The 13,273-nt window shown below is 52.1% G+C and overlaps 1 protein-coding gene across 1 annotated transcript in view; it reads right to left on the reverse strand.

The window, feature by feature from the left end:
- gys2 (glycogen synthase 2) overlaps positions 1-13,273 on the reverse strand; it is a gene marked incomplete at both ends in the record, with an annotated part of 83,932 nt that overhangs the window by 43,546 nt on the left and 27,113 nt on the right. Inside the window, 6 exons of the mRNA XM_079262952.1 lie at positions 2,027-2,133; positions 2,219-2,339; positions 2,457-2,574; positions 2,717-2,861; positions 4,736-4,921; positions 5,026-5,217. Coding sequence (XP_079119078.1) covers positions 2,027-2,133; positions 2,219-2,339; positions 2,457-2,574; positions 2,717-2,861; positions 4,736-4,921; positions 5,026-5,217 — 869 coding nt within the window. The remainder of the gene's footprint in view (positions 1-2,026; positions 2,134-2,218; positions 2,340-2,456; positions 2,575-2,716; positions 2,862-4,735; positions 4,922-5,025; positions 5,218-13,273) is intronic.

A 13,273-nucleotide genomic window follows, 5' to 3' on the forward strand; every position in this document is an offset into this window, starting at 1 on the left:
ACAGACGATGTCTCAGGAGACAGACAGGCTAGAGGTGGAGACAGACGATGTCTCAGGAGACAGACAGGCTGGAGGTGGAGACAGACGAGGTCTCAGGAGACAGACAGGCTGGAGGTGGAGACAGACGAGGTCTCAGGAGACAGACAGGCTGGAGGTGGAGACAGACGATGTCTCAGGAGACAGACAGGCTGGAGGTGGAGACAGACGAGGTCTCAGGAGACAGACAGGCTGGAGGTGGAGACAGACGAGGTCTCAGGAGACAGACAGGCTGGAGGTGGAGACAGAGGAGGTCTCAGGAGACAGACAGGCTGGAGGTGGAGACAGACGAGGTCTCAGGAGACAGACAGGCTGGAGGTGGAGACAGAGGAGGTCTCAGGAGACAGACAGGCTAGAGGTGGAGACAGAGGAGGTCTCAGGAGACAGACAGGCTGGAGGTGGAGACAGACGATGTCTCAGGAGACAGACAGGCTGGAGGTGGAGACAGACGATGTCTCAGGAGACAGACAGGTTGGAGGTGGAGACAGACGAGGTCTCAGGAGACAGACAGGCTGGAGGTGGAGACAGACGATGTCTCAGGAGACAGACAGGCTGGAGGTGGAGACAGACGAGGTCTCAGGAGACAGACAGGCTGGAGGTGGAGACAGACGATGTCTCAGGAGACAGACAGGCTGGAGGTGGAGACAGACGATGTCTCAGGAGACAGACAGGCTAGAGGTGGAGACAGACGATGTCTCAGGAGACAGACAGGCTGGAGGTGGAGACAGACGAGGTCTCAGGAGACAGACAGGCTGGAGGTGGAGACAGAGGAGGTCTCAGGAGACAGACAGGCTGGAGGTGGAGACAGACGAGGTCTCAGGAGACAGACAGGCTGGAAGTGGAGACAGACGAGGTCTCAGGAGACAGACAGGCTGGAAGTGGAGACAGACGAGGTCTCAGGAGACAGACAGGCTGGAAGAGGAGACAGACGATGTCTCAGGAGACAGACAGGCTGGAAGTGGAGACAGACGAGGTCTCAGGAGACAGACAGGCTGGAGGTGGAGACAGACGAGGTCTCAGGAGACAGACAGGCTGGAGGTGGAGACAGACGAGGTCTCAGGAGACAGACAGGCTGGAGGTGGAGACAGACAATGTCTCAGGAGACAGACAGGCTGGAGGTGGAGACGGAGGACGTCTCAGGAGACAGACAGGCTGGAGGTGGAGACGGAGGACGTCTCAGGAGACAGACAGGCTGGAGGTGGAGACAGACGAGGTCTCAGGAGACAGACAGGCTGGAGGTGGAGACAGACGAGGTCTCAGGAGACAGACAGGCTGGAGGTGGAGACAGACAATGTCTCAGGAGACAGACAGGCTGGAGGTGGAGACAGACAATGTCTCAGGAGACAGACAGGCTGGAGGTGGAGACGGAGGACGTCTCAGGAGACAGACAGGTTGGAGGTGGAGACAGACGATGTCTCAGGAGACAGACAGGCTGGAGGTGGAGACAGACGAGGTCTCAGGAGACAGACAGGCTGGAGGTGGAGACAGACGAGGTCTCAGGAGACAGACAGGCTAGAAGTGGAGACAGACGATGTCTCAGGAGACAGACAGGCTGGAAGTGGAGACAGACGAGGTCTCAGGAGACAGACAGGCTGGAGGTGGAGACAGACGAGGTCTCAGGAGACAGACAGGCTGGAGGTGGAGACAGACGAGGTCTCAGGAGACAGACAGGCTGGAGGTGGAGACAGACGATGTCTCAGGAGACAGACAGGCTGGAGGTGGAGACAGACGAGGTCTCAGGAGACAGACAGGCTGGAGGTGGAGACAGACGAGGTCTCAGGAGACAGACAGGCTGGAGGTGGAGACAGACGATGTCTCAGGAGACAGACAGGCTGGAGGTGGAGACAGACGAGGTCTCAGGAGACAGACAGGCTGGAGGTGGAGACAGACGAGGTCTCAGGAGACAGACAGGCTGGAGGTGGAGACAGAACACATCCAGTGTTGGCCTGTTAAACTGCATAATGAAATCTAAGGACATGGCAAGTCGTACCACAGCTGTTTGCGTATCGCTTGGCCCTTCAATGACTCCACATTGAAGTTGTTGGTTTTAGCTGGCATGATGAAGAAAACCACCACAGTCACATCGTTTCTGCGCACCTATGTGGACAGTGAAACGGATTCTTTCAGTCTGGTTCGCCTGGTGTACATCTAACTCCTGCTGTATGAAATGGAAGGTCCTCACCCGTAGCAAGTAGTTCAGTCTGGACAAGGCCTCGAGAAAAATATCAGCTCCCTTGTTGGAGAACTCATATCGTCCAGCTATGAAGAAGAACAGCGTTTTCTCCAAGTTGAAGTCAAGATGGCTGTTGGGATACAACAGGTTGATAAATGTCTTAGAATCAGACAATGTTCACATAGAAATTTAAATGGTGGAAGTTTCCAGCAACAGAAGTGGATCAGGCTCAGGAAAGCCTACCCACCCATAGAAGTGGCCTCTGACAAACTCCTTGATGCGGGCCTTGTTGGTGGAGTGGAGGTTCTGAAACTCATGCATGGCTGAGAACTTCTTCACGTTCAGTCCATTTGGGGTCACCACATCTGTACCAACACAACGACAGCGGTGTGTGATTGTGATGACAGAACAGGAATCAGATGGCTAACCAAACCAGACCCTGGCCCACATGAGGGGTGAAAGTTTCAGTCTGTGTGGGTGTGGTCCAGCAGAGGGACCCATGAGCACCTGGCTTCCTGTGCAGCATGTGGTTGGCCTCCACCGCTGTGATCTGGGACACGGTGGTGAAGACGTGAGCGCAGTGGACCGCCGCTCGCTCCAGGCAGTATCGATGGTAGATCTGCCTCTCACCGGCCTCCTTGTCAATGTCAAACTGCAACACACATCACATGGATGCATTTAGAAATGTTCCTGCTTGATAATTCTCATGTCCAGTAAGACAGCAGATGAGGTTTAGATGTGCACGTTTTCATCGGGTCTCTCTGGATTTACGTTGGTCTCACTGTGATCACTTTTTAATAGTTTGTTTTTCATTTTTCACTAAATGTAACCCTTTATCAGTTTAGTTAGAAACATGTTCATTTTGTTAAATCAGTTTTCTTGACATGAACAGAGGTGTGCCACAGGGTTCCAGACCGAGACCTTTTCACTGTTTAAGTCAACAATGTGGGTCAAAAGGAGCATACTTTGATGAAGATCAATAGTTACTGACCTTTTTGAGCCCAGATCTCCAAGATAACATCAGCTGCTGCTTTTTCTTTCAGCAGACTAGAGCTGAAGATGGTGGTTGGGTCTTCCAGGTGGGTCCTGCACCTTGTGGTTGGGGTGGTGTGTGTGTGTGTGTGTATGTGAGACGTTGATATGTTATGGTGTGTTTTTACTTATGTGAGATGCGGCCCTTGGGGAAAACGTGCTTTCCCTGCACAGCCTCGACTGCACTTTTTTTCCTTCCTGCTCCATTTTCGTCTTTTTAATAAAAAAGTATTTTAACTGTTGAAAATATTTCTTTAAAATTAAAAGTCTGTATTTTACTGGAATGAACTTTGTTTCATCACATCATTCCCAGGGTGGCGGTGCTGCGAAAAGCTACAGCCTCTTTATAACAAACGGTTTGTTGCTGCCAATACGTTTGATGTTTTTCTCTTACATTCAATGAAAGCGTCAAATAAAGATCCCAGATAAAAAAATAAGAATCTACAAATAACTTATTGATCCTGGCGTTAAAGTGTAAACCTGGTTGGAGAGGACGTCGTTAGGAACTTGATCTTAGTGTTTCACTTATCTAAGTTTACTTTGTTACATTTATTTTTTCAAATAATAAAAGAAAACAAATCAAAAGAAAAAGAAATTGCAATAAATTAAATTAGAAGTTCATTCTAATAACAAATGAAACTCATGATCAACATTTCCAGACGTTTACGGTCTGAAAGAGATGTGTAGTCATGAACATGTTTCAGCTGAAACAAAACATTGATGTATTTTACTGTATATATTAAACTTAAAAAAACTTGAATTAAAATTGGATAACACTGAAAAGAGAAGTCCCATAGATGAGTTTAGTTAAAGCAGTTCTTTGTGGGAGCAGCTCCTGCTCCATTCCTCTGTGCAGTTTACATCGTCCCTGTTGACAAATCTCAAAATGCATATTGATACGAATCCATCGACCGGACCGTGAGGCTGAGGGTCATCTGTCAGTCATGTGTGCAGCCAGTTTGCAACCTTTATCTGCATGCTGACCTTTAGGAAGCGAACACAGCAGGACCAATTACGAGCATCTGGCTGAGCATCCACACAGCTCAACATTCCTAATCACTCTGATTAAAAAGGCCGAACCGGCAAATCGCATGTGTTGACAACATTTTAGGGTTTTGCAGCAAAAAAAAAAAAAAAAAAAGTTTCTTTAATCTTGAGACAGGCTTGAGATGGAAGCAGATGAGGTCTCAGGAGCAACAGCTTCTGACTTTTTTATTACACTTTATTTTTATTTTATTTTGTTTCGACTTTTATTTTTAGCTTGTTTATTTACTGTTAGATTATTTATTATCGTATTTTATTTTACTCCAGTGTTTTATTCGTCTAATGGCTTCTTTTTACAGTTTCTAGAAGGGATTCATTCCAGGCATGAAGGGGTGAAGTTGCCACAGAGAATTCCAGCCAGTTTTCATCACATGACATGACATAGGCAGCATGAGCACGTCACAAACATGATCCTCTCCCAGGTGTGTCCAGGTGTTGCAGGACTCTCACCTTGTCCAGGTTGTTGTAGAAGTCCACATTCCCAGCACAGAGGTACCTTCCCAGCAGGGTGGCGTGTGTTGTGAAGACGGTTGCCAGGGGGATCTTACGGGAGCGAGCGAGGATGAGCCCGGGGCCCGCCTGCCATTCGTGGAAGTGACCGATGACATTTGGTTTGTCTCCCAGGTGGTCAGTTAACTGATGAAGGGCAGACACAGCTGTGTTCACGCTGGGAGTCTGGAGGTTCTACTTCCTCACTTCAGCGGACAGAAAATGAACCAGGAACTTCGGGAATGTCTGACCTCTTTGAAAAACCAGGCAATCAGGGAGCCCAGGATGAGCGAGTCATTGGCCTCTCGGTCATGGAATGGCAGGCCGATGCTGCAGGTGTCCCACAGGTCCCCCTTCCAGCGGTCCAGGTTCCAGGCTGCGGAGCCGATGTCAAACAGGATCACATAGGGACTGCCCTCGATCAGCCAGCGGCCGAAGTGAACCTGCAGCAGCAGAGAGCGGACACAAAGTGGAAACATGTTGCATATGTTCATAAACCATTCATAAAACAAACGTTTTAAAGTGTCCAAACCAGCACAAAACACGGAGACGCTGCAGTCAGACCGGACCCGGTCCATCTCCAGCACGCGGGCGCCATCTAGTGGCCTCCACCCGCCTCACCAGCAGACAGCTAAAACAGATTTAGCACGGATCCAGGTGTCATGCGGGGACAGGATGTCCATCCCAGCACGAGCTCAGCAAGACACACGCACCGGGTACACGTCTCAGGACGTCTCTGTGCGAAAGGACACGCTACACGTCTCAGGACGTCTCTGTGTAAAAGGACACGCTACGCGTCTCAGGACGTCTCTGTGCGAAAGGACACGCTACACGTCTCAGGACGTCTATGTGTAAAAGGACACGCTGCGCGTCTCAGGACGTCTCTGTGTAAAAGGACACGCTACGCGTCTCAGGACGTCTCTGTGTAAAAGGACACGCTACGCGTCTCAGGACGTCTCTGTGTGAAAGGACACGCTACGCGTCTCAGGACGTCTCTGTGTGAAAGGACACGCTACACGTCTCAGGACGTCTCCTTGTGAAAGGACACGCTACGCGTCTCAGGACGTCTCTGTGTAAAAGGACACGCTACGCGTCTCAGGACGTCTCTGTGTAAAAGGACACGCTACGCGTCTCAGGACGTCTCCTTGTGAAAGGACACGCTACGCGTCTCAGGACGTCTCTGTGTAAAAGGACACGCTACGCGTCTCAGGACGTCTCCTTGTGAAAGGACACGCTACGCGTCTCAGGACGTCTCTGTGTAAAAGGACACGCTACGCGTCTCAGGACGTCTCCTTGTGAAAGGACACGCTACGCGTCTCAGGACGTCTCTGTGTGAGAGAACACGCTACGCGTCTCAGGACGTCTCCTTGTGAAAGGACACGCTACGCGTCTCAGGACGTCTCCGTGTGAGAGGACACGCTATGCGTCTCAGGACGTCTCTGTGTAAAAGGACACGCTACGCGTCTCAGGACGTCTCTGTGTGAGAGAACACGCTACAGGTCTCAGGACGTCTCCTTGTGAAAGGACACGCTACGCGTCTCAGGACGTCTCTGTGTAAAAGGACACGCTACGCGTCTCAGGACGTCTCTGTGTGAGAGAACACGCTACGCGTCTCAGGACGTCTCCTTGTGAAAGGACACGCTACGCGTCTCAGGACGTCTCCGTGTGAGAGGACACGCTACACGTCTCAGGACGTCTATGTGTAAAAGGACACGCTACGCGTCTCAGGACGTCTCTGTGTGAAAGGACACGCTACGCGTCTCAGGACGTCTCTGTGTAAAAGGACACGCTACGCGTCTCAGGACGTCTCCTTGTGAAAGGACACGCTACGCGTCTCAGGACGTCTCTGTGTAAAAGGACACGCTACGCGTCTCAGGACGTCTCTGTGTGAGAGAACACGCTACAGGTCTCAGGACGTCTCCTTGTGAAAGGACACGCTACACGTCTCAGGACGTCTCTGTGTGAGAGGACACGCTACGCGTCTCAGGACGTCTCTGTGTAAAAGGACACGCTACGCGTCTCAGGACGTCTATGTGTGAGAGGACACGCTACGCGTCTCAGGACGTCTCCTTGTGAAAGGACACGCTACGCGTCTCAGGACGTCTCCGTGTGAGAGGACACGCTACACGTCTCAGGACGTCTATGTGTGAGAGGACACGCTACACGTCTCAGGACGTCCGTGTGAGAGGACACGCTACACGTCTCAGGACGTCTATGTGTGAGCGGACACGCTACACGTCTCAGGACGTCTCTGTGTGAGAGGACACGCTACACGTCTCAGGACGTCTCTGTGTGAGAGGACACGCTACGCGTCTCAGGACGTCTCTGTGTAAAAGGACACGCTACGCGTCTCAGGACGTCTCCTTGTGAAAGGACACTCTACGCGTCTCAGGACGTCTATGTGTGAGAGGACACGCTACACGTCTCATTACGTCTCTGTGTGAGAGGACACGCTACACGTCTCAGGATGTCTCTGTGTGAGAGGACAACTACACCTGTCAGGACGTCTCTGTGTGAGAAGACAACTACACCTGTCAGGACGTCTCTGTGTGAGAGGACACGCTACACGTCTCAGGACGTCAATGTGTGAAAGGACACGCTACACGTCTCAGGATGTCAATGTGTGAAAGGACACGCTACACGTCTCAGGACGTCTCCGTGTGAAAGGACACGCTACGCGTCTCAGGATGTCTCCGTGTGAAAGGACAACTACACCTGTCAGGACGCCTCTGTGTGAAAGGACACACTACACGTCTCAGGACGTCTCTGTGTGAGAGGACACGCTACACGTCTCAGGACGTCTCCTTGTGAGAGGACACGCTACACGTCTCAAGACGTCTATGTGTTAAAGGACACGCTACACGTCTCAGGACGTCTCCTTGTGAGAGGACACGCTTACGCGTCTCAAGACGTCTATGTGTTAAAGGACACGCTACACGTCTCAGAACGTCTATGTGTGAGAGGACACGCTACATGTCTCAGGACGTCGTGAGAGGACACGCTACGCGTCTCAGGATGTCTCCGTGTGAAAGGACACGCTACACGTCTCAGGACGTCTATGTGTGAGAGGACACGCTACACGTCTCAGGACGTCCGTGTGAGAGGACACGCTACACGTCTCAGGACGTCTATGTGTGAGAGGACACGCTACACGTCTCAGGACGTCTCTGTGTGAGAGGACACGCTACACGTCTTAGGACGTCTCTGTGTGAGAGGACACGCTACGCGTCTCAGGACGTCTCTGTGTAAAAGGACACGCTACGCGTCTCAGGACGTCTCCTTGTGAAAGGACACTCTACGCGTCTCAGGACGTCTATGTGTGAGAGGACACGCTACACGTCTCATTACGTCTCTGTGTGAGAGGACACGCTACACGTCTCAGGACGTCTCTGTGTAAAAGGACACGCTACGCGTCTCAGGACGTCTCTGTGTAAAAGGACACGCTACACGTCTCAGGATGTCTCTGTGTGAGAAGACAACTACACCTGTCAGGACGTCAATGTGTGAAAGGACACGCTACACGTCTCAGGATGTCAATGTGTGAAAGGACACGCTACACGTCTCAGGACGTCTCCTTGTGAGAGGACACGCTACACGTCTCAAGACGTCTATGTGTTAAAGGACACGCTACACGTCTCAGGACGTCTCCTTGTGAGAGGACAAGCTTATGCGTCTCAAGACGTCTATGTGTTAAAGGACACGCTACACGTCTCAGAACGTCTATGTGTGAGAGGACACGCTACATGTCTCAGGACGTCGTGAGAGGACACGCTACGCGTCTCAGGATGTCTCCGTGTGAAAGGACACGCTACGCGTCTCAGGACATCTATGTGTGAAAGGACACGCTATGCGTCTCAGGACATCTATCTGCGAAAGGACACGCTACACGTCTCAGGACGTCTATGTGCGAATAGACACGCTACACGTCTCGGAACGTCTCTGTGTGAGAGGACACTCTACGCGTCTCAGGACGTCTGTGTGAAAGGACATGCTATGCGTCTCAGGACATCTATGTGTGAGAGGACACGCTACACGTCTCATTACGTCTCTGTGTGAGAGGACACGCTATACGTCTCATGATGTCTCTGTGTGAGAGGACAACTACACCTGTCAGGACGTCTCTGTGTGAGAGGACACGCTACATGTCTCAGGACGTCAATGTGTGAAAGGACACGCTACACGTCTCAGGACGTCTATGTGTTAAAGGACACGCTACACGTCTCAGAACGTCTATGTGTGAGAGAACACGCTACATGTCTCAGGACGTCTCTGTGTGAGAGGACACGCTACATGTCTCAGGACGTCTCCTTGTGAGAGGACACGCTACGCATCTCAGGATGTCTCCGTGTGAAAGGACACGCTACGCGTCTCAGGACGTCTATGTGTGAGAGGACACGCTACACGTCTCAGGAATTCTATGTGGGACAGGACACGCTACACGTCTCAACACGCTACACGTCTCAGGACGTCTCTGTGTGAGAGGAAAAGCTACGCGTCTCAGGACGTCTCCGTGTGAGAGGACACGCTACGCGTCTCAGGACATCTATGTGTGAAAGGACACGCTATGCGTCTCAGGACATCTCTGTGTGAGAGGACACGCTACACGTCTCATGATGTCTCTGTGTGAGAGGACACGCTACACGACACAGAACGTCTCTGTGTGAGAGGACACGCTACGCGTCTCAGGACATCTCTGTGGGAGAGGACACGCTACGCCTCTCAGGACGTCTCTGTGGGAGAGGACACGCTACACGACACAGAACGTCTCTGTGTGAGAGGACACGCTACGCGTCTCAGGACATCTATCTGTGAAAGGACACGCTACGCGTCTCAGGACGTCTATGTGTGATAGGACACGCTACACGTCTCAGGACGTCTCTGTGTGAGAGGACACGTACCCGTCTCAGGACGTCTATGTGTGAAAGGACACGCTACACATCTAAGGACGTCTATGTGTGAAAGGACACGCTACGCGTCTCAGGACGTCTATCTGTGAAAGTACACGCTACACGTCTCAGGACGTCTCTGTGTGAAAGGACACGCTACGCGTCTCAGGACGTCTATGTGTGAAAGGACACGCTACACATCTCAGGACGTCTATGTGTGAAAGGACACGCTACACGTCTCAGAACGTCTATGTGTGAGAGAACACGCTACACGTCTCAGGACGTCTCTGTGTGAGAGGACACGCTACGCGTCTCAGGATGTCTCCGTGTGAAAGGACAACTACACCTGTCAGGACGTCTCTGTGTGAAAGGACACGCTACGCGTCTCAGGACGTCTATGTGTGAAAGGACACGCTACGCGTCTCAGGACGTCTATGTGTGAAAGGACACGCTACGCGTCTCAGGACGTCTATGTGTGAAAGGACACGCTACACATCTCAGGACGTCTATGTGTGAGAGGACACGCTACACGTCTCAGGACATCTATGTGGGACAGGACACGCTACACGTCTCAGGACGTCTCCGTGTGAGCAGACACTCTACACGTCTCATGATGTCTCTGTGTGAGAGGACACGCTACACGTCTCAGAAAGTCTCCGTGTGAGAGGACTCGCTACGCGACACAGAACGTCTCCGTGTGACAGGACGACTACACCTGTCAGGACATCTCTGTGTGAAAGGACGTCTCAGGACGTCTATCTGTGAAAGGACACGCTACACGTCTCAGGACGTCTATGTGCGAAAGGACACGCTACACGTCTCAGGTCGTCTCCGTGTGAGAGGACACGCTACACGTCTCAGGAAATCTATGTGTGACTGGACACGCTATGCGTCTCAGGACATCTATGTGTGAAAGGACACGCTATGCGTCTCAGGACATCTATGTGTGAGAGGACACGCTACACGTCTCATGATGTTTCTGTGTGAGAGGACACGCTACGCGTCTCCTGACGTCTATGTGTGAGAGGACACGCTACGCGTCTCAGGACGTCTATGTGTGAGAGGACACGCTACGCGTCTCCTGACGTCTTATCTGTGAAAGGACACGCTACATGTCTCAGGACGTCTATGTGTGAAAGGACACGCTACACGTCTCGGAACGTCTCTGTGTGAGAGGACACGCTACACGTCTCATGATGTTTCTGTGTGAGAGGACACGCTACGCGTCTCCTGACGTCTCTGTGTGAGAGGACACGCTACGCGTCTCCTGACGTCTTATCTGTGAAAGGACACGCTACATGTCTCAGGACGTCTATGTGTGAAAGGACACGCTACACGTCTCGGAACGTCTCTGTATGAGAGGACACGCTACGCGTCTCAGGACGTCTATGTGCGAACGAACACGCTACACGACTCGGAACGTCTCTGTATGAAAGGACACGCTACGCGTCTCAGGACTTCTATGTGTGAGAGGACACGCTACACGTCTCATGACGTCTCTGTGGGAGAGGACACGCTATGCGTTTCAGGACATCTATGTGTGAAAGGACACGCTATGCGTCTCAGGACATCTATGTTTGACAGGACACGCTATGCCTCTCAGGACATCTATGTGTGAGATGACACGCTACACGTCTCAGGACATCTATGTGTGAAAGGACACGCTACGCGTCTCAGGACGTCTATGTGTGAGAGGACACGCTACACGTCTCAGGACGTCTCCGTGTGAGAGGACACGCTACGCGTCTCAGGTTGTCTCCGTGTGAGAGGACACGCTACGTGTCTCAGGACGTCCGTGTGAGAGGACACGCTACGCATCTCAGGACGTCCGTGTGAGAGGACACGCTACACGTCTCAGCACGTCTGTGTGTGAAAGGACACGCTACACGTCTCAGGACGTCTATGTGTGAAAGGACACGCTACACGTCTCAGGACGTCTAAGTGTGAGAGGACACGCTACGCGTCTCAGGACGGCTCTGTGTGAGAGGAAACGCTACGCGTCTCAGGACGTCCGTGTGAGAGGACACGCTACACATCTCAGGACGTCTATGTGTGAGAGGACACGCTACACGTCTCAGCACGTCTGTGTGTGAAAGGACACGCTACACGTCTCAGGACGTCTCCTTGTGAAAGGACACTCTACGCGTCTCAGGACGTCTCTGTGTAAAAGGACACGCTACGCGTCTCAGGACGTCTCCTTGTGAAAGGACACTCTACGCGTCTCAGGACGTCTATGTGTGAGAGGACACGCTACACGTCTCAGGACGTCTCCTTGTGAAAGGACACTCTACGCGTCTCAGGACGTCTGTGTGTGAAAGGACACGCTACACGTCTCAGCACGTCTGTGTGTGAAAGGACACGCTACACGTCTCAGGACGTCTCCTTGTGAAAGGACACTCTACGCGTCTCAGGACGTCTCTGTGTAAAAGGACACGCTACGCGTCTCAGGACGTCTCCTTGTGAAAGGACACTCTACGCGTCTCAGGACGTCTCTGTGTAAAAGGACACGCTACGCGTCTCAGGACGTCTCCTTGTGAAAGGACACTCTACGCGTCTCAGGACGTCTCTGTGTAAAAGGACACGCTACGCGTCTCAGGACGTCTCCTTGTGAAAGGACACTCTACGCGTCTCAGGACGTCTCTGTGTAAAAGGACACGCTACGCGTCTCAGGACGTCTCCTTGTGAAAGGACACTCTACGCGTCTCAGGACGTCTATGTGTGAGAGGACACGCTACACGTCTCATTACGTCTCTGTGTGAGAGGACACGCTACACCTGTCAGGACGTCTCTGTGTGAGAGGACAACTACACCTGTCAGGACATCTCTGTGTGAGAGGACACGCTACACGTCTCAGGACGTCAATGTGTGAAAGGACACGCTACACGTCTCAGGACGTCAATGTGTGAAAGGACACGCTACACGTCTCATGACGTCTCTGTGGGAGAGGACACGCTATGCGTCTCAGGACATCTATGTTTGACAGGACACGCTATGCCTCTCAGGACATCTATGTGTGAGATGACACGCTACACGTCTCAGGATGTCTCTGTGTGAGAGGACACGCTACACGTCTCAGGACGTCTAAGTGTGAGAGGACACGCTACGCGTCTCAGGACGTCCGTGTGAGAGGACACGCTACACATCTCAGGACGTCTATGTGTGAGAGGACACGCTACACGTCTCAGCACGTCTGTGTGTGAAAGGACACGCTACACGTCTCAGGACGTCTCCTTGTGAAAGGACACTCTACGCGTCTCAGGACGTCTCTGTGTAAAAGGACACGCTACGCGTCTCAGGACGTCTCCTTGTGAAAGGACACTCTACGCGTCTCAGGACGTCTATGTGTGAGAGGACACGCTACACGTGTCAGGACGTCTCCTTGTGAAAGGACACTCTACGCGTCTCAGGACGTCTGTGTGTGAAAGGACACGCTACACGTCTCAGCACGTCTGTGTGTGAAAGGACACGCTACACGTCTCAGGACGTCTCCTTGTGAAAGGACACTCTACGCGTCTCAGGACGTCTCTGTGTAAAAGGACACGCTACGCGTCTCAGGACGTCTCCTTGTGAAAGGACATTCTACGCGTCTCAGGACGTCTCTGTGTAAAAGGAC

This window comes from Telmatherina bonti (genome assembly GCF_933228915.1).
Source record: "Telmatherina bonti genome assembly, chromosome: 23".
NCBI lineage: Eukaryota > Metazoa > Chordata > Actinopteri > Atheriniformes > Telmatherinidae > Telmatherina > Telmatherina bonti.